Raw genomic sequence first — 22,218 nt, 5'->3', positions numbered from 1 at the left:
CTCCAGAGAGGAACCAGTTTCCGAACCTTCCAAACCTTCATCAAGACCCAGAATTCTCACAATATATGCCCGAGATCTGCATTCGAGATCAATTATTTTCCGACGGAGTGAATCATTCTCGGACATCATTTGCTTATTGGCTTTTTTCAAATAATCTACCTCCGGCTCCAAAGTCGATAAACTCATTTCCGTGGTTTTAATCCGAATTTCGTGGTCGGCTATATTTGTAATCATAGCCTCCAATTTCCGATTATACATATTGAGTTCCGACTTTACCAAATCGAATGCTGCTTGGACTGCATCAAGCTTGTTTCGAGCAATTCGGATTTTTCGAGGAGGGAATCCATTTTCTCGTCCAAAGAAAGCTCTTGTCTAGCAGCTTTCCCTCTTACAGATGAAGGCATATCCAACCGACAGGGAATAAATGTTTTCCGTAATAAAGACAGAATAAAGCTTAACCGTTAACGACAGCGAATGACAACAAAATAAGTCAGAGCAGCGAGAGCTGCGAAATTAAACAGCTACTCCATGAGAAGACAGCGCGTCATATTAAAATGTGTTTTTGATGGTTTTTTTCTTTATCATTTCACTTTAGTACTACGTTTGAATTTTTTCTTAAACTTTTTAATGGTGGACTCTTCTCTTCCGTTAATGCAGGTTTATTCTGGGTACTTCCTGTTACTATCCGCCCTTTAAAGGTTTTTCTTTGTAGTTTTTGTGAAGTTTTCTTTTAAACGAGTTTACGAATATTATTCTATACTCACGTTTTTTTTTAACCTTTTAAATTTTTTTTGAATTTCTCGTATTGGAGTAATTTTCACACTCTATTTTTCTATTCCCTTAAGGTTTTGTATTTTTTTAACTTTTAATTTGATACATTACTTGGCTATACTCTTTATCTATTGAGTTGAAGTCCACTATCTTTTTATTTAGCTACGGGTTACATATGTAATTACTATGTCTATATTTTTGTTTGTTTATAACTTCTCCTTCTCCAGTATCCTTATGGTTTCTTTACTTCTAATTTTTTTCTTTTTTTTCCGATTTAAAAAACAGACAGTTGAAATAACAACATTTTATTGACACTTTTTCATAACCAGCGATTGCTAGGGTTAGGCATTATAGGGTTAGTAGGCGGTCTCGCTTAGCTGTTTTTTCATCTTTGGGTGGAGGGAGGGCGGTTGGGGACTTTTTTTGAAGCCATTTGGGTCTACTGTGTGTATGTCGCTAATTTGTCTCTAGAGATGTTTGTTATTACTCTCTTGTATGATTATTTTTATGTTATATGATGAATTTCACTTTTGAAATTCTTAGTTTTAATGTAAAAAGATTTCAATAATCAATTGAAACATGATTAAACATGATTAAAATCTTTGCCTGTATAAAAAAAAAACTTAAAGCTCGAATTTTCTTCCTCCAAGAGGCTCGTCTTCGACATGAAGACACTTTACGTTTCTTTACTAAATGGAAGAGAATGCAATTTCATTCCTCATTTCAAGTCAAATCAACAGGGGTCTCTATTTTTATAGATGATAAGATCCCTTTTGCTGTACATGACATAATTTCTGATAAAAATGGTCGCTTTGTTATACTCTCAGGAAGTCTAGAGAATAAACCAATTGTATTTGCCAATTTATATGCCCCTAATATAGACAATCCTATTTTTTTTTCAACATTTTATCTCCCTTCTTCCTGATTTAAATTGTTATTCCTTAATTATGGGGGGAGATTTTAACTTTTGTTTAGATTCACTATTATACTGTTCTCACTATAAAAACTCTGCTCTTTTTAAATCAGTTTCACTTTTTAATTCTTTTTTGCAAGAGTGTGATATTGTGGATGTTTGACTTTTTTTTACCCATAGAGAAAAGAATACTCATTCTTCTCACACGTCCATCATACGTACTCTAGAATTGATTACTTTTTTATTGATAAACACATGGTGTCTTCAGCTAAATCCTGTGAATATAAAGAGATCACATTGTCTGATCATGCTCCTGTTCTTCTTGTGTTAGCTTTACCTGTTAGATCGACAATAAATAGAACCTGGCACTTTAACCCAACCTTATTATCAGATAAAGATTTTTTTGACATTTGGAGAAGCAAATTAATTATTTTTTTCAGGGGAATATCCAGGAAGAGACTTCTATCTTGATTGTTTGGGAGGCTTTCAAAGCCTATATTCGAGGACAAATTATCTCTTATTCCTCTAGTGTTAAGAAAAAAGTTGATGGAGAAAGAGATGCATTAGCATGGAAATTGAAAGCTTTGAATTTAAAGTATGCTACCTCCCATGACCCACATATATATAAAGAACGTGTTGAAACTAAGGGGAAAAAATCCTGCTAAAATAAAAGTCAATTTATATACATGGAGACAGATCAGGTAAATTGTTAGCCAATCAATTACAGTCTTCAATAGTTAATAGCAGAGAAATTACAGAGATTATTAAGACTGATGGCTTCAAGACTTCGGATCCCTCTGAAATTAATGATACTTTTAGAGAATTTTATTCAAGGCTTTATAGTTCTGATTCCTTTTTGGATGACACAGAATTGCACAGCTTCTTTAGTAAAATTGATATTCCAGTACTTTCTGATCCTACCTTGTCCCAACTTGATCAATCCAATTCATGTGCCAAAATTGCCGAAGCTATTGCGCCTCTTCACTCTGGTAAAACTCCAGGACCAGACGGTTTTCCTTGTGAATTTTATAAAACCTTTTCTAAACTACTTATACCTCAATTATCCGCTGTTTTTTCTGAATCTTTTAAATTAGGTAAACTTCCGCAATCCTTTTATCAATCAACTATGTCGCTTATTTTGAAGAAAGATAAAAATCCTGCTGAATGTTCCTCCTATAGACCAATCTCCTTACTTAATGTAGATACTAAAATTCTGTCTAAAATTTTAGCCCGCAGGCTTGAAAATATTTTACTGTTCATTATACGAGAGGATCAGACTGGATTTAATAAAAACCACTATTCATATTTTAACATTCGGTGTTTATTAAATGTGATGTATTCCCCCTCTAACAAGGTTTCAGAATGTATATTATCGTTAGACACAGAGAAAGCCTTCGATAGAGTGGAATGGAATAATCTATTCAAGATTTTAGAAAAATTTAAATTTGGACCTAATTTTATTCGTTGGGTTAAACTATTATATCTCTCACCTACAGCTCAGGTTCTTACTAATTCTCAACTCTCTAAACCATTTAACCTATATTGAGGTACTAGACAAGGCTGCCCCCTTAGTCCTCTGTTGTTTGCTTTGGCTCTGGAACCTCTAGCCACAGCACTCCATAATTCCAAGAATATTACAGGTATCACCCGAGGTAATACTATTCATAAAATTTCTTTATATGCAGACGATATTTTATTTTTTATTTCTAATGTGAATGACTCCTTAGCTTCCACCCTTTCTCTATTCTCTCAATTTAGTCAATTCTCAGGTTATAAGTTGAATTTATATAAAAGTGAATTATTTCCTTTAGACAACCTGATACCAATAAACACCAATCTTCCATTTAAAATTATGACTAATCAGTTTACTTATCTTGGAATAACTATTACTATAAATTTTAATCATTTGTATAAAGCTAATTTTATTCCACTACTGAGTTACCTTAAAAGGCTATTTAGTAAATGGTCTCCTCTTTCTTTATCCTTGTTAGGCTGTATTAATTCTATTAAAATGAATGTGTTAATTAAATTCTTATATCTTTTCCAAGCATTGCCTATTTTTATTCCGAAGAGTTTTTTTTGACTCTTTGAACTCAATTCTCGCTTCTTACATATGGAATAATAAACAACCCCAGCTGAACAAAGTCTTTCTTCAAAGGAAAAATAAAGATGGTGGTCTAGCTTTACCTAATTTCAGATTCTATTGGCATTTTCTAAGATGGCGACACGACGCAGCTTGCAGCGGCCACTCCGGAGCTGATTATCTGTTATTTGTGAAGTGGGGTGCCGTGCGCAATCATAATCGATTGAAAACGGACGTGGGAGCACGGAGGAACATCGGGAAATCTCCAGGAAGAACTTCTTCACTGCTGTGAGGTCTGGGATTCTGCTGGGAAGAACAGGCCCCCAGTCCTCGGGGTCGCGTTGCCAATGGCCGTTGGCGGGGCCGTCTTAATATGATCGGCAGAGGATGGTGCTTGGAGAATCTGTGCCGGAGGGGATGGTCAGCGGCTCGGAGGTTCGATGGACTCGGAGTCCACTGTGGTCAGGTCGCTTTCATTGTGTGCTGCGTCTGCGAGGCTGAGTCTGGCGGCACCGTGGAAGTCCATAGCGGGGGTATTCCCTTCTGCCGCTGGCATGGGATAGTGAGTCTGTTGGGACCCTGGGGACTTGCGGAAACTGTGTGGTGATTTCTTTTAAACTTATAGTCCTTTAATATCTTTGGACTATTTTTACTGTGCCCATGGTCTGTTCTTTTATCAATTATGCTATTGTTTTCACTGTTGTAACTATATGTTGTAACGATGTGGTTTTGTGCAGGTCTTGTAGCTTTAGTTTTTGGTCTTGTTTTGTCTGGTGGGATTGGAGCTCCTTTCCGAGGAACGCGCTAAGACGGTATTGCGATATTAATATGCAGCAGCCTCTCCAGACTCTGGATTGGGGATTGCCAAACATTATGTGGATTTTCTGGTGTAGTCTGTTTTGTCATATACTTTTGTGATATCATTCTGGAGGAATGTTGTCTCATTTTTAACTGTATTGCATTTGTGGTTTCTAAATGACAATAAACTGAATCTGAATCTATTACTGGGCAACTAATATAAGGAATGTCACATTCTGGTCATATTATATCAATAGGGACAACTGCCCACCATGGACTTTACTGGAAGTTCAATCGGTTAAAAATGCCTCAGTTATTTATCTTCTTGGATCTTCTCTTCCTTTACTAACTAAAATTACTGATAACCCAGTTCTTAAACATACTTTGAGAATCTGTTCGCAATTTAGCAAGTTTTTTGGTTTGTCTCATTTTTCCCTTTCTAGTCCCATTCTTTGTAATTATTTTTCTCTACTACTGATAAAGTTTTTATAGAATGGAATAGATTGGGTATTAGACAATTTTTGAATTTATTTGTTGATGGGAACTTAGCATCAATTGAGCAGCTGTCCATCAAATTTGGTTTATCCCAAACTCATTTTTATGGTTACCTTCAAATTAGAGATTTCCTGCGTTCTCAATTGGCTACCTTTCCTTCAAGTTCAGATAAGAATCTCTTAGATGATATTTTAAATTTGAAACCTTTTTTTGATGGCTCAATCTCTAATATATATAATAAACTGCTTACGTTTAAGCAGCTTTCTTTACATAACATTAGGCAAGCTTGGGGGCATGATCTGAAAATGTAAATCTCTGGTGAAGATTGGAATACCATTTTGAAACTAGTGAATAAGTCATCTTTTTGCGCTTGCCATTCTTTGGTACAATTTAAAGTGGTACATAGAGCCTATTTATCTAAAGAGAAATTATCCCGTTTTTATTCTGATATTTCTCCAACTTGTGACAAATGTAATTCAGCCAATGCTTCATTAATTCATATGTTTTGGTTATGTCCCAGCTTAGAAAAATTTTGGAAAGATGTATTTTCTACTTTTCTTAACACTTTAACACTAACTTTGAACCTAATCCTCTTACTGCTCTCTTTGGTATTCTCAGAATTCAAGATATAACTTTAACTCCCTCAGACTTGTATGTTCTAGCTTTTATCTCACTTATGGCGAGAAGACGGATTTTGCTTAAATGGAAAGAAGCAGTCCCTCCTACTCATATGTAGTGGTTAGAAGACATTATAACTCATCTTAGTTTGGAGAAGATTCGGCGTTCTATTTCTAATTCAGTACAGTACTTTTATACGACATGGGGTCCTTTTATGAACTACTATTCTAACTTGTGAAAGGTTTTTTTTCTATGTAGATGTTATTAATTATGTTATTCTTTGTTAACAACTTAGTGACACTTCTTAAAAAAATATTTTTTTTCCTTGTTCTTACCCATTGGCTTTCTTGGTAGGGGCCATATTCTTATATATAAAATTCCTAATGTATACACTTTATAAATTTGCAATATTAGTAACCATTACCAGAGTACTATATACACATATGTTACTCAGTCCTATACAGTTCAATTTTTCTATTGTCTGTATTCTGTTAGTAATTATTTTATATATATGCTCTGTATTTGTTATATATTCTTGTATACATTAATAAACATATTGAAAGAGGATTAGTAAGTATGCAGATAATACTAAGATAGGTGGCATTGTGGATAATGAAGTAGGTCTTCAAAGCTTGCAGATAGATTTAGGCCAGATAGAAGAGTGGGCTGAAAGATGGCAGATGGAGTTTAATGCTGGTAAGTGTGAGGTGCTACATTTTGGTAGGACTAAGCAAAATAGGACATTCATGGTAAATGGTAGGGCATTGAAGAATGCAGTAGAACAGAGTGATCTAGGAATAAATAAATAAATAAGCAATAAATATCAAGAAAATGTGATGAAGAGTCCCCTTGAAAGTGAGTCCATTAGTTGCAGGAACATTTCAATGATGGGGCAAGCTAAAATGAGTAAAATTATCCCCTCTGGTTCACGAGCCTGATGGTTGAAGGCTAGTATCTGTTCTTGAAACTGGCGATGTGAGTCCTGTGGCTCTTGTACTTTTTTCCTGATGGCAGCAGTGAGAAGACAGCATGTCCAGCATGCTGAGGGTCCCTGATAATGGATGCTGCTTTTCTGCTAGACTGTTCCATGTAGATGTTCTCCATGGTTGAGAAGGCTTTACCCACGATGAGCTGGGCCATTTTCACTACTTATTGTAGGACTTTCCATTCAAGAGCATTGGCATTTCTACACTAGGATATAATGCAGTCAGTCAATAAACTCTCTACTACACATCTAGAGATGTTTGTCAAAACTTTAGATGTCATGCCAAATCTCCACAAACTCCTAAGGAAGTAGCAGCACCGCCATGTGATTGATAAGTTTGTGGCCTAAGGTAGAAGGAGATGAGTTATTAACTTCAAACTTTCTGTATAGTCACTGAAAGAGTTGTCCTGCATGTGCATATAATGAGAGCTGTATAACTCATCTCCTTCTACCTTAGGCCACAAATTTATCAACCACCCATCTGTGCACATTTTCTGGAGGTCCAAGATCCGTGTGCTCCATGACCGCTGGACTAAGTGTGTAAATGCAGGAGGGGACTATGTTGAAAAATAAATGTGCTAGGTTTTCTAAAATTGACTCCTTCTACCTTAGGCCACAAATTTATCAATCACCCTTCGTATCTTTACCTCCCCCCCCCCTTTCGCTTTCTGCAGGGATTGCTCCCCCTGTGATTCCCTTATCAATTATCCCTCACCATTTATCTTCCTCCCAGCAGTTATCTCTGCAATTGGCCAAAGTGCTACACCTGCCAATTTACCTCCTCCTTCACCTCCATTCAGGGCCCCAAACATTCCTTCTCTGTGAGGTAATACCTCACCTGTAAATTTTCTAGGGTAATCTGTTATGTCTGGTCTTCCCAATGCAGCCTCTTCTATTTTGGAGAGACATGTTGTAAATTGGGGCACTGCTTCGTCAAGCACTTCTGCCAAAAGTGGAACATCCTAGTGGCCAAACATTTTAATCACAATTTCCATTCCCGTTCCAGTATGTCAGTCCATGGCTTCCTCTAGTACCATGATGAGGCCACCTTCAATTATGAGGAGCAACACCTTATATTCCATGTTGGTAATCTCTGAACTGACAGCATGAATATCAATTTCTCCTTTTGATTAAAAAAACTCCCTCCCAAACCCCTCTTCTTTTCCTCACTCTGGCCTTTTATCTCTTCTCACCTCACTATGACCTCCCTCTGAATCTGCTCTTCTTTCCCTTTTTCCTATGGTCCATTCTCCTCTCCTACCAGATTCCTTCCTCTCCAGCCCTATACCTTTCCTACCCACCTGGCTTCACCTCTCACCTTCCAGCTATCCTTCTTCCTGTACTCCCCCCTCCCCCATTTTATTCTGGCATTTTATCCCTTCCTTTCCAGTCCTGGTCTTGGCCTGAAACATCGAACATTTTTTGATATCCATAGATGCTGTTCAACCTGCTGAGTTCCTCCAGCATTTTGTGGATGTTGTGGTGCTGGGGTGTATTAATAGGTGGAGGTGTTCATCAGCCTGTCTGCAGAGACCAGGTGGTCATTTTGCAGAGCACCTGTTCTCTGTTTGCAGTCACTACCACAAGTTTCCAGTTGCATGTCATTTTAACTTTCCTTTCCACTCCCACACTGACCTGTCTGTCATCAGCCTCCTCCAATACAATCAAGATGAACAGCTTAAAGACACAGCAGCATACAGCACAGAAGTTGGTTTTTTGTCCAACTCATCTATGCTGACCAAGATGCCTACCCGAGCTGGTCCCATTTTCCTCTGTTGTCCTGAATCCTTTGAACACCTGAGTGTTCACAAAGGTTGTTGGAATTGTTAATAGTGTCGAAGGTTGTTGTAGTTTTCAATGGGATATTGATAGCATGCAGAGCTTAGTTGAGAAGTGGCATATGGAGTTCCATGCAGAAAAATGTAAGTTTTACATTTTGGAAGGTCAAATTTGAAAGTATAATTCAAGATTACTTTTAATAACAGGATTATGAGCAGCGGGGAGGAATAGAGGGATCTTGGGGTCCATGGCTATAAATCTCTCAACATCTCCACACAAATTGACCATGGTTAAGAAAGTATATCAGTTGCTGGCCTTCATTAGTTGGGGAAATGAATTCAGGAGCTGTGAGGTAATGTTGCAGCTCCATAAAAGTCTGGTTAGACTACATGTGGAGTATTGCATTCAGTTCTAATCCTCTCTTTATATGAAGGATAGAAACATAGAAAACTTACAGCACAATGCAGGCCCTTCGGCCCACAAGGTTGTGCCGACCATGTCCCTACCTTAGAAAGTACTAGGCTTACCTATAGCCCTCTATTTTTCTAAGCACTATGTACCTATCCAAAAGTCTCTTAAAAGACCCTATCATACCCATCTCCATCACTGTTGCTGGCAGCCCATTCCACGCACTCACCATTCTCTGCATAAAAAACTTACCCCTGATAGCTCCTCTGTACCTCCTCTGATGTGAAAGCGTTAGAGAGGGTGCAGAGAAGATTTACCAAGGTGCTGTCTGGATTAGAGAGCATGTCTTATGAGGATAGGTTGAGCAAGCTAGGACTTTTCTCCCTGGAGCCAAAGTGATGAGATGTAATTTGATACTGGTGTATACAATTATGACAGGCATAGACAGAATGGACAGACAGTGACTTTTTCCCCCAGGGTGAACATGGCTAATATGAAGGGACATAATTGTAAGTAGATTGGAGGAGTGTATAGTGGGAAGGTCAGAGGTAAGTTTTTTTCCCCCAGAGTGGGGGATGTATGGAATGCACTGCCTGGGATGGTGGTAGAGGCAGATACATTGGTGACATTTAAGAGAATGATTAAAAAAAAATGGAGGGCTATATGAAAGGGAAGGGTTAGATTGATCTTGGAGTAGGCTAAAGGTCAGCACAATACCCTGGGCCTAAAGGCAATGTTCTATGTTCTATGTACCTGTCCAAATATATTTAAATGTGTAATTGTACCTGCTTCTACCACTCCTCTGGCAGCTCATTCTACATACTGGTGTGTAAAAAAATTCACCTTCCAATCTCCTTTAAATCTTTTTCCGCTCTCCTTAATCTAGCACCCTCCAGTTTTAGACTCCTCTACCTTGGAATATTATTGTATCCAGGCCCCTCATGATTTGATAAGCCTTTGTAAGGTCAACCCTCAGTTTCCATTGTCCCAGGAAATCCATTCCCAGAAGTTTCTCCTTATAGGTCGAGCCCTCCAGTCCTGGGAAAAGCATCATTAAGGTAAGCTAATTGGTCATTGTAAATTGTCCTGTGATTAGGCTCAGATTAAATTCGGGGATTGCTGGGCAGCGTGGTTTGAAGGGCTGGAAAGGCCTATTCTGCACTTTATCTCAATATTTAAATAAAAGATAAATAATCTTTTCTGCTCCCTTTAACCTTTATATCACTGAATAACCAGAGATGAATACGATACTCCAAGTGTGATTGCACCAATGACATGTTCAGTGTAACACCGTGCCTTCTCTATTACCACTCTCAGGTTGGAGCAACAACATTTCATACTTTGTCCAGGTAGCCTCCAACCTGACGGCACGAACATTGAATTCTCTAACTTCTGGTACTTTCTCACCCATGCTCCTTCTCTATTTCTCCATCCTCTTTGCCCTCTTACCCCTTCACTTGCCTATCACCTCCCTCTGGTGCCCCTCCTCCTTCTCTTTCTCTCATGGTCCATTCTTCTGTCCCAACTGATTCCTACTTCTTCAGCCCTTTGCCTCTTCCATATATCCCCTTCTTAGCTTCTTTCTTCATTCGCCTACTCCTTCTCCCACACACATTCCCTCTCAGCTGGCATCACCGATCACCTGCCAGATTATCCTCCTCCCCCTCTCCTGCTTCTTATTCTGGCTTCATTCCCCTTTGTTCCTTGCCTCGGCCTGAAACATCAACTATTTATTCTGCTCCACAGATGCTGCCTGCCCTGCTGAGTTTCTCCATAATTTTGTGCGTTTTGTCTGAACTTCCAGCATCTGCAGAATCTCTTGTGTTTGTGAACATCATCTATTTGCCTGGGCCAGTGTTCCCCAACAACCTATGAAAAGTTTGACACCAATCGCAACAAAGCAGCCCATCCATCAGCCTAAACATTCAATCTCTTCACTACCACCACACATTATCTGCTCTATGAACTGTCTACAAAACGGACTCTAATCCAGGCTACTCCAAGAGCACTTCCCAAATCATTGCCCAGCAACCAAATAGCACAAAGAAAGCTGCCAAGTGAGAAAACCACCACCTGCAGATTTGCACCAGGACACAGAAATACTACACAGATTCTTTCCCCGTCGAACAAGGTAGCCAATAAATGCTGGTATATTTAAAGCAGAGTTGTTAGGTTCTTGATTTGTAAAGGCATCAAAAGTTGTTGGAAGAAGGCAGCAGAATGGTATTGAGAGGGATAATAAATCCACCATGTTTGAATGGTGGAGCAGACTCAGTCGGCCGAATACCACAATACTGCTTCTATTCTTATGGTCTTATGGCCTGGTCTTCAGATTTGTTAAAATGTCAAATAATGAATACATTAGAAAGAAAGATTGGAAAAAAATGTTCATACAAATTCTATCCACTATGTATTTCTTGCATTACAAATTTAGGCTCAATTCTATGGATTATGCACGGTGTTTCTGTTGCAGGGATTTTCAGGTGGAAATGTGCAATTGTATTTCACAGGCAAACGTGATCATTGCTGAACCCAATCCTCTGTATGGAGACACTCCATACACCTTGCAGTATGGAGGATGTGGGGAGAAGGGCCTCTACATTCACCTTACACCGAACTTCCTACTAAATGACAGTCTGGTTCAAGTTTATGGTAAAAAAGGTAAGTTAACATCTTTGAAGCATATGTTTTGAATCTGATGAAACTGTATCTAGGCTTCCAGTGAGAACAACCTGGGGGAAAAAAGTGGAAAGTCAGAAGTTTTGGTGAAAATCTGTGCTGGTTGGTACGTTAAGTGACCACATATAAACCACCTTTTGCTCAGGTAGGTGACAGGAAAAAAAGTTTGGAGTTGAAGGGGGGCTTGACTAGGACATGGAAAAGTGGATCAGGGATGCGGAAATACTAATGGTGTTAATCTGAGAGCCGGCACTGTCTCACTGGGCCAGATCTCCTCTGAAGAGGAGTGAGACACATCACTGCAGTATTTAAACATTCAGAAATATGATTTTTAGTGACAGAAAATGAAAGCATTACAATGCAGAAATTGCACTTTTGTTTGGTGGATGTCGGGAGGATTATGCTGGAGTTGCTGGGTGTGAATAAAGTACAAAATAGATGAATTGGGAATGCAATGCATGTTAGTAATCTAGGTAGGCGATGGGACTTAGATTTAAATTTCTTGATTATTAAACACATGTGCATAGAAACATACAGTGAGATGTGTCTTTAGCATTAACAAATAACACAATCTGAGGATGTGCATATTGCAAGGACATGGCGGTGGAACGAACCCAAGAGCTAAGCACGGGTGCAGCGGCTGAGGAGGGAGACGCTGCCATCATAGTGAGCGTGGGAAGGGTTTCAAGGGGGGTTTTACCCGGGGTCTTGGTAGATAATTCAGGAACCAGGCTCGACTTAGAACTGATAGTCCTGAACACCATGGAGTGAGGTTACTCATACAAAAGTCGACCAATGAACTGTCACCTTTTAGTAGTGGTTACAGGACTGGTATACTGCTCTGGATGATGGAATGCAGGTGTTAGTAATTATTGGAACCTGGGAATAGATTGGGATCTAAATGAGGTTTTAAAGGCCCAGTTCCTGAGTAAGACAGCCAGGTACCCGAAGGGATCCTCCGGGCCTGTCTGGATGGTCCCGATGGAAGTCCTAGATGAGGGAAGGGTCTAGGATAAAGGAGCGGGGGACCCAGGAAAGCTCTTCAGGACCGTACCCTTCCCAGTCCACCAGGTATTGGAGGCCCCTGCCCCGACGGCGAACATCTAGTAGTCGTCGGACGGTGTATGCCAGATGGTTGTCGATAAGCTGGGCGGGGGAGTCTCAGCTGGGGGATACAAGGGGCTGACGTAGACTGGTTTTCACTGAGACACATGAAAGGTTGGGTGAATACGCACGGACTTTGGCAGCATGAGGCAGACCGCTGTAGGATTGATAATCCTTTTGACTTTGAATGGTCCCAGGAAGCGGGAGTGGGGGGGGGAGCAGTTTCCTGTGTTCGCATTTGAGCAGGGTGTCCCTGGAGGAAAGCCACACCATCTGTCACAGTGCTGGAATCCGGTGTCGATCGGCCGTTTTCTTATTCCGATCTGTTGATCGATATGGCCGTGCTAATCTCCTTCCAAATCTTCCGGCACCGGACCGACGGTCCCGCAATCTCTTCTTCCTGAGTGGGGAACAGCGGGGGTTGGTACCCAAGGGAGCACTCGAACGGGGACCTCCCAATGGCAGAGCTCACCAGGGAATTGTGGGCGTACGCAACCCACGGGAGATGGTCGCTCCAGGTTGACGGGTGGCTTGCCGTTACACGACATAACGTCACCTCCAGGTCTTGGTTGACGCGCTCTGTCTGCCCATTTGTCTGTGGGGGAAACCCGGAGGACAGGCTAACCGAGGCACCAAGGGCTCGACAAAAGGATCTCCAAACTTGTGGAATGAATTGAGGTCCCCGGTCCGAGACAATATCCAAAGGGATTCCGTGAAGTCGGAAAACGGGGGTGACGAGAAAGTCTGTGGTCTCCTGCGTGGAAGGCAGTTTAGGGAGGGCTACAAAATGCACCGACTGGGAGAAACGATCCACCACTGTGAGTATGGCAGTGTTTCCATGTGAAGAGGGTAGACCGGTAACGAAATCTAAAGCGATGTGGGACCAGGGACAGGTAGCGGACGGAGTAATCCCGCAGGTGAACGATGGGAGGCTTTTTCACGGGTGCAGAAGGAACATGCAGAAGCATAGGAACGGGTGTCAGCGTCCATGGAGGGCAACCAGAAATGCCTCTTCAGGAGGGTCAGGGTCCGATCGATTCCGGGATGGCAGGCAAAACGAGAGGTGTGCCCCCACTGTAGAAACTGTGATCGAACAGCACCGGGTACAAAGAGGCGATTGGGAGGTCCGATGCCTGGGTCGGGATGCGTCCTTTGGGCCTCTTTGACTTTGGACTCAATCTCCCAGGTGAGGGCAGCCACCATACAGGATGGTGGAAGAATGGTCTTGGGGTTGTGAAGGTCTTTCTCGGAAACGTATTGGCGGGAGAGGGTATCGGGCTTCCCGTTCTTGGACCCCGGACGGTAGGTGAGGGAAAACCTGAACCGGCCAAAAAATAATGCCCAACGGGCCTGGTGAGAATGCAGACGTTTGGCGGTCTGGATATATTCAAGGTTCTTGTGGTCTGTCCAGACGATGAACGGGTGTTCCGCCCCCTCCAACGCCACTTTGACCGCTAGTAGATCCCGGTTCCCCACGTCGTAGTTTCTTTCAGCGGGAGACAGTCGGCGAGAGAAGAAGGCAGAGGGATGTAGTTTCTGATCCGAGCCCGAACGTTGGGACAGTTCCGCTCTCACCCCTGAGTCAGAGGCGTCAGCCTCCACAATGAATTGACAGGAGGGGTCCGGTTGAATCAGAACGGGAGCAGACGTGAAACGCCTCTTCAGTTCCGCAAATGCTGAGTTCCAAAGGAAAGGTGTGACAGGCGAGGTAAGTCGGGTAAGGGGAGCCGCCACCTGACTGTAGTTTCGGATGATCCGGCGATAGAAGTTCGCAAACCCCAGGAACCATTGGAGTTGCTTGCAGTCCGTGAGTTTGGGCCACTCCGCCACAGCCCGGATCTTCTCAGGATCAGCTCTCACCTGTCCCCTCTCGATGATATAACCTAGGAAACTGACCGAGGGGACGTGGAATTCACATTTCTCCGCCTTTAGGAATAATTTATTCTCCCCCAGCCTCTGCAGGACTTGGCGGACATGGTGCATGTGTTGCTGGGGATTGCTGGGGGAAAAAAATCAGGATGTCATCTAGGTAGACAAACACAAAGCGGTTAATGCAGTCTCCGAGTACATCCTTGATCAAGGCTTGAAAAACTGCGGGGGCATTGGTGAGGCCGAAAGGCATGACTAAGTACTCGAAGTGGCCTAAAGGGATATTGAAAGCCGTTTTCCACTCGTCTCCCTCCCTTATCCGGACGAAATGGTAGGCGTTTTGGAGGTCCAACTTCGAGAAGATGGTGTCTCCATGAAGTGGCTCGAACGCAGAACTCAAGGGGCAGTGGGTACTTGTTCCTAATGGTTATATGATTTCGGCCTTGGTAGTCGATGCAGGGATGGAGAGAGCCATCCTTCTTCCCCACAAAGAAGAACCCTGCGCCCACCGGGGAGAATAAAGGTAGAATAATCTCCGCCGCGAGAGATTCACTGATGTAACCTTCCATTGCTTCCATCTCCGGCCGGGATAGGTTATGTAGCCGACTGGTGGGTAGAGGAGCTCCGGGGAGAAGGTCGATGGCACAATCGTATGATCGGTGTGGAGGCAGGGAAAGGGTGCGTTGTTTACTAATCACTTGTCCCAGGGTCATGGTATTCCGCTGGAACCCTGGACAAGCCGGGGTGGTGGTTTAACGGCAGACGAGGTTGTGGTGGTTCTTACAGGGGAAAGGGCTGACTGTAGACAGGTGGCGTGACAAAACGGACTCCAGCTGACGATCTTCCCAGTGGACTAATCAATGCAAGGATTATGGCGGCTTAACCAGGGGTACCCAAGTACTATCGGGGCCTGAAGAGTGGAGATGAGGTTAAATTGTATCTGGTCCCGATGATTCCCAGAGAGAATCAAAGACAGTGGTGGAGTACGGTGAGTGACTCGAGCCAGAAGTCTTCCACCCAGTGCCTGGGCTTCCAGAGGGGTACTCAATGGCTCCCGGGGAATTCCGGCCTGGGCAGCTATGTGTTTATCCAACAGATTCCTCTCAGCACCGGAGTCTATCAAGGCAGACAAGGACAGGGACTGTCGGTTACCGTAGCTTGGATCTGCATCCGGGATTGGGGGACAGAAGTGAATGTAGTCTGACTCACCAGGGTCCCCCTTCCTACTGGTGAGCCCTCCTTTTTGGCCGAAGGGAGCAGGTAGCACGAAAATGGCCCGACTGACCACTATAGAAACAATCCCCGGCTCTGAGTCTCCGGGGTCGCTCTGTGGGAGAAAGACGGCTCCGTCCCAGCTGCTTTGGTTCCTCTCCTGGGGTGGTGGAAACGGCCGGGCCGGGCTCTATTCTAGGAACGGGAGGAGGAGAGGGGTTCGGGCTGGGAGTAGATGGTAAAGCGTGCCGTGGGATGGCCAAAGGAACAGGGCTCTCTCCCTCTGCCGTTCTCGGATTCGGTTTTCCAGCCTGGTGGCTAAGGAGATCACTGAGTCCAGGCTGTTAGTGTCATCCCTAGCCGCTAACTCGTCCTTTACTTTGCCGCAGAGGCCTTGCCCGAATACCTCCTGGAGCGCCTCATCATTCCAACCCGAGTCGGCCGCTAGCGTCCGGAACTCCATGGAGTATTCGGCAACACTATGTGAGCCTTGACGGAGAGTAAGCAGACGCTTGGCGGCATCCCTACCGCAGACGGGATGATCAAAAATCTTCCTGATCTCTGAAATGAAGGTGGGGAAGGAAGAGCAGGTCTCTGGCTGATTGCCCCAAATCGCAGTGGCCCAAGCTAAGGCATTTCCTCACAACAACCCCATAATGCAAGCTATTTTTGCTCAGTCAATGGCGTATGTGGATGGCTGCTGCTCGAACACCAAGGAGCATTGCAGAAGAAAAGCCCGGCACTTCCCCAGATCTCTGGCGTAGGGTTCTGGTTTGAGTTCGTGCGGCTCTCTTGACGGACGTGTAGTGGACGCATCGGGCGTCGCCACTATAGGTTGTCTGGGTTGGTCAGAGCTCCCGGGGTCGATGGACGGATACTCAGTCGACCTGTTCACTGACCTTCTTTACGTCTACTGACATGGAGCGGAGGTTCTCCGTGACATCCTGAAGCAGCTGATCGTGCAGGCCCAGTAGGGAACCCTAATTGGTGAGGGGATTCGTGTCCGCTGGGTTCATGTTGGCCAGCTCGTTCTGTTGCAAGGTGGGACGAACCCGTGCAGAACACGGGCGCGGAGGCCGAGGAGGGAGATGCTGCCGTCGTAGCGAGCGTGGGAAGGGTTCCAAGGGGGGTTTTACCCGGAGTCTTGGTAGATAATTCAGGAACAAGGCTTGACTTAGAACTAATAGTCCTGAACACCATGGAGTGAGGTTACTGGTACACAAATCGACCAATGAACTGGCACCTTTTAGTAGTGGTTATACTACTCTGGTTGATGGAATGCAGGTGTTCATAGTTATTAGAACCTGGGAATAGATTGGGAACTAAACGAGGTGTTAAAGGCCCAATTCCTGAGTAAGACAGGCAGGTGCCAGAAGGGACCATGACAGTGCAGGTAGCAGCCTGTAAGTGTCACCACACATTCTGAGGCCAATTTAGCAAGCTGACCCACTATGCTCAGCAATACAACACGGAGACAACATACACCAGGCATCAACTCCTTTCCCATCCCCCTCACTTCACACACACACACACACACACACACACACACACACACACACACACACACACACACACACACACACACACACACACACACACACACACACACACACACACACACACACACACACACACACACACCCCTTCTTCTGGGGTGTAGAAAAGAGATGGGTTGCACTTGAATCCGAGGGGGACCAATATCCTTGCGAGCAGGTTTGCTAGAGCTGTTGGGAGTGGTTTAAGCTACTACGGCAGGAGAATAGGAACCAGTATGACAGAGCTGAGGATGAGCCAGCAAGTTTACGAATAGATAATGGATGTAGTCTAAATGTAAGAAAGGCCAAGCCAATGATTGGGTACAGATGCAGACAGAGCAAAGTTAAGTTGTACCACAGAGGCAAAATTCAAAAGGGTGAAGAATGCAAGACTGAAGGTGATCTATTTAAATGCATGTCGAATTCAGAAAAAGGTTGAGGAACTCAAGGCGCAGTTAGATTTGATCAGTATAACATTATGAGCATCACAGTAAAGTGGCTGAAAGAAGGTCATGGTTGGGAACTTAATATCAAAGGATATACTTTGTATTGAAAGGACAGACAGAAAGTCAAAGGTGGTAGTGCAGCTCTATTGGTAAGATATGGACTTGTATCTTTAAAAAGAGGGTCAACTCCGCCTACTGTCTAATGGAGTGACACACAGTTTTGTGTGGCTGCAATTAATTCTTCCTTTTCCCCAGATTAAACGTTGAATTTTTTACTTTTATTTGTCGGATCTTAGAGGGGAGTAGTTGTTACTATGTCACAATCTTTAAGAAGTGGAAAGCAGCTTCCTGAATCCAGCAATGGAAAGGGGAAAAAAATCAGAGGAAACGCCGGTTTGGGCTGAGCATCTAGAACGTTCACTGATGGTTCTCGACAAGAAAATAGACAACAACACGGTAAAACTTGATGCTACGTCTTCTGAGATAATGTCATTATGAGAGAGTTTTCAAGTTGTGCAGGAAAATATTATTTCTCTGAATTCTGAACTTAAAGAGGTGAAGCGTCAAATAGAGGATATTTCAGCTTGCTTGGAAAAGTCTCAACATAAGATTATTGATTTGGAAGCAAGATCTTGTTGGAATAATATTCAAATTGTTGGTTTGAAGGAAGGATCTGAGATTGGAGATTTATTGGACTATTTTGCTAACTTGTTTCAATCTATGTTTCCGAATATTTTACCTCAACCTCCCGATATCGAAAGAGCGCATAGAATTTTCTCTTTGAAATCTCGGGATCTGAATAAACCAAGGTCAATTTTGGTCTGCTTTCTTTGTTTCAAAGTTAAAGACCAACTCATAAAATATGCAATGAAACACAGAATTTTTAAATTTAAAGGTTCTGAGATTCATTTTTATGAAGATTATCCATGGGAAGTTCTGGACCTGTGGTCTAAATTTGTTCCAACCATGAAGATAGCATATGATAAGGGATTAGTCCCATCACTTCAACATCAAGCCCGATTAAAAAATTATTTCCCAAAGATTCGACTCCACGTGTTTTTCTGGACCCCAAAGAGTCATTGGACTATGTTATCTCTATTTCGGTTGAAGCCGAGGTTTGAATAGTTTTAGGTCTGCTGAAGAAGATAAGCTTTGAAGATTTCTGATTTGCTTAAGATGTCCTTTGATCGATCAACCATTTAAAGAAGATGTAAACTTTTTGATGTAAATGATGAATGACTTTACCGAAATCTGTTTGGTCTACTGAGCGAATTAACACAACAGATTGTTTGATTATTTGTTTTTATCCTTTTTTTCATTGATTAAATAATAGTTTGCATAGTTCATAAGGACTTTTTGTTATATCTACATAAGTCAGTTAAATGGAAAATGGTGCTGATTTTTCTTCACTAGAGATTATAAGGCATTTTTCTCTGTTTATTTTTATTGTTTTGGCATTTTTGGAAATAGTTTCTGCATTCCCCAGATTGTTTTTAAGGATTAAGTATAAACGTTTTTTTCCTCTGAACTTTTGTGCTGGATATGGGGAGCCAGATGTTGTAGAGCAATATTGCACAGTACAGGCACTTTGGCCTATGATGTTCTGCTCACCTTTCAGTCTACTTCATGATTAATCTAATGCTTTCGTCCTGTAGAGAATTCCATTCGTCTTTCATTATGAGCCTATCTAGGAGCCTCTTAAATGTCCTTACTGTGTCTGCCATTATGACTACACATGGCAGATCTTTCCACGCACCCACTGGTCTATGAAAAAAAAACATCTCTGACCACCCTATACTTTCCTCTAATCACCATAAAATTGTGCCCTCTTTTATTAGCCATTTCTGCTGGAAATCCGTTCCATGTTTTAATGACTACTCAGCCTCACCAGTGTCCATTGTTCCAGCACAATAATACTCTGTAAAGCACCTGGAAGGTATCAAAGTAAATTGATATTTAAACTGCATATGTATCAGTTAGAAGCAAGGCCTGTAAGTGGGCAGAAGAACCAATTAACATGACTTGATATGGTGGTTTGTTGCTCTGTAGTGTTTGGCTTTTTATATTTAGCAAAATATTTTTTTCCTCTGCAGGGCTTCTCTATTTTAGGGCCATACGTTTTTTTTGTAACTGGGGGGAGGAATTAAGGAAAACTTTTAAAACCACTATTATAAAGTGGGCAGCTCACGGAGTCTCTCTTTTTTTACTCTTTGGGAATGCATTTCGGCTTTTTTTTTACCGAATTTCAGGCTTTTTAGGGTGGTGGGAGGATTAGGGTTAGTTTTGAGTTATAGGATTAACTGTAAGATTAATTTTAGTTTTCTTTTTAAAATTTTTTTTCCCATTATGGAGTTCCAGAGCATTCATGTTTTGTATATGGTTATACTTATCACTGCCAGTTTTGATTAGCCCGCGCTGGTATGTGTGTATTTATGTGCTATATAAAATAACATTTTTTTATGGTAACTAAACAGATAAATGTTATAAGTTGGAATGTACGTGGTTGGAATCATCCTATTAAGTGAAAGAAGACTTTTAAAGTCATTAATCGATTTCAACCCGATATAATTTTTGCTCAGAAACGCATTTCGAAACAGGCAATCAAAATAGATTTTTTTAAATGTGGAAGGGCCTTCAATTTCACGCTACTTGTCAAAATAAAATAAAGGGAGTATCTATTTATACTAAAACTAATATTTTATTTATCCAAGAAGACATTGTGTCAGATATTAATCATTTGTAATAGAAAAATTGTTCTGGTTAACCTACATGGACCTAATGTAGATGATCCATCTTATTTTAAAAATGTATTTGCTTTATTGCCAGATTTAATGAATATATGCTGTTAATGGGTGGTGATTTCAACTGTTGTTTAAATCCTTTGACAAGAGTTCAACCAATCAGCGACATCTGAGTTGTTCTGCATCACTTATTAACTCTTTTTTAATTGATTTTTGGCCTGGTTGAAATTTGGAGACATTATATCCTAATGATAGAAATTATTCTTTCTTTTTCACATGTTCACAAAAAATATTCGAGAATTGATTATTTTATAGCTGATCCCCGATTTTTGTCCGAAGTCCAGAAATGTGAACATGATACTATAGCTCTCTTGGATCATGCTCCTTTAAGCTTAGCTTTTGAATTGAATGATGCTGTTATTGCAAATTTGTCTTGGCGTTTTCCAGAAAATTTATTACAAAGTTTGGACTTTGTCAAATTTATTGAGACTCAGATAACAGATCTTTTTCTTTTTAATAATATGGGAGATGTGTCGAAATTGATTATATGGGATACATTTAAAGCATATTTGTGTGGTCAGATAATCTCCTACTCAGCTAAATTTAAGAAACAAAAACAGAGTTAGATAAGATTTCCAAACAAATTAAAGACTTGGATAATATTTATGCAATCTTTCCTAACATTGATTTATTCAAAGAAAGAGTTGAACTCCAATAGCGATATAATTTATTATTAACTTATCCTATTGAAAGAATCTTGCTTAAATTGAAAAGTCAATTTTATGTGTTTGGAGATAAAAATAATAAGCTATTTGCATCTCAATTAAAAGCAGCTAGAGCTAAAAGACAATTTTTTTTTAATTCATAAGGGAGATGGTGGTTTAGTATGTAATTATGAAGATATTAATAATTTTTTTCAAGACTTTTATATTGAACTCTAAAATCTCAGTTTCCAGTTGATTCTTCTAAAATGAATGCCTTTTTACAAAATATCAATTTTTCTTGAATTTCTGCTGAAGATCAACAAACTCTTGATGCTCCTATTACTGAAAACAAAATTTAGAAAGCTGTTTTTTTCAATGCAGTCTGGTAAAGTTCCTGGACTGGATGGTTATTCTGTAGGGTTTTATAAAAAATTTGAAAAATTGCTCTCTTCATATATGTTGGAAATGCTTAAAGATTCTTTTTTGATAGGAGAGTTACCTTCCACATTTTATGAAGCTTCTATTTCTTTAATTCTTAAGAGAGATAAAGACCCTTCTGACTGTGCTTTATATAGACCTATTTCATTATTATTGTGGATGCTAAAATTCTTTCAAAAATAATGGCTAATCGGCTGGAGAATATTCTAGCTGAAATTATCCCTCAAGTCCAAACAGGTTTTGTAAAGGGCCATTATTCCTTCTCTAATGTTCGGAGACTGTCAAATGTTATATATTCATCCTTTTCTAAGACTCCCCAATGTGTTGTCTCTCTTGATGCTGAAAAGGCATTTGACAGAGTTGAATGGAAATACTTAATTAATGTTTAAGAAAAATTCGGCTTGGTATTAATTTTAGTAAGTGGATCAGAATGATATATAAAACCCCTATTGCTCTAATAATTGCAGATCTCCTTTTTTCGGCTTTCACGGGGTATGAGACAAGGATATCCATTAAGTCCTTTGTTATTTAATTTGGTGCTGGAACCCTTGGCTATTGCACTTCATGAAGCTAAAGATATTCATGGAATTCTCATAAATAGGACTGTTCATAAGATCTCCCTTTATGCTGATGATCTCTT

At 41.3% G+C, this 22,218-nt stretch overlaps 1 protein-coding gene across 4 annotated transcripts in view; it reads left to right on the top strand.

Annotated features, from left to right (window-relative positions):
* The window catches only part of LOC140736734 (calcium-activated chloride channel regulator 1-like), a 69,907-nt gene that overhangs the window by 6,836 nt on the left and 40,853 nt on the right, over positions 1 to 22,218 (top strand). For 3 of the 4 annotated variants that reach the window (XM_073062614.1, XM_073062613.1, XM_073062615.1), the window contains one exon: positions 11,361 to 11,511. In XM_073062614.1, the coding sequence (XP_072918715.1) occupies positions 11,361 to 11,511 (151 nt within the window). Of the gene's footprint in view, positions 1 to 11,323; positions 11,512 to 22,218 lie in introns of all 4 variants that reach the window. The other variant, XM_073062616.1, reaches the window with a different exon arrangement.

Source organism: Hemitrygon akajei, chromosome 12 (genome assembly GCF_048418815.1).
Source record: "Hemitrygon akajei chromosome 12, sHemAka1.3, whole genome shotgun sequence".
In the NCBI taxonomy this organism is placed as follows: Eukaryota; Metazoa; Chordata; class Chondrichthyes; order Myliobatiformes; family Dasyatidae; genus Hemitrygon; species Hemitrygon akajei.
The sequence above is the reverse complement of the archived record's forward strand: the minus strand, read 5'-3'. Positions and strand labels throughout refer to the sequence as shown.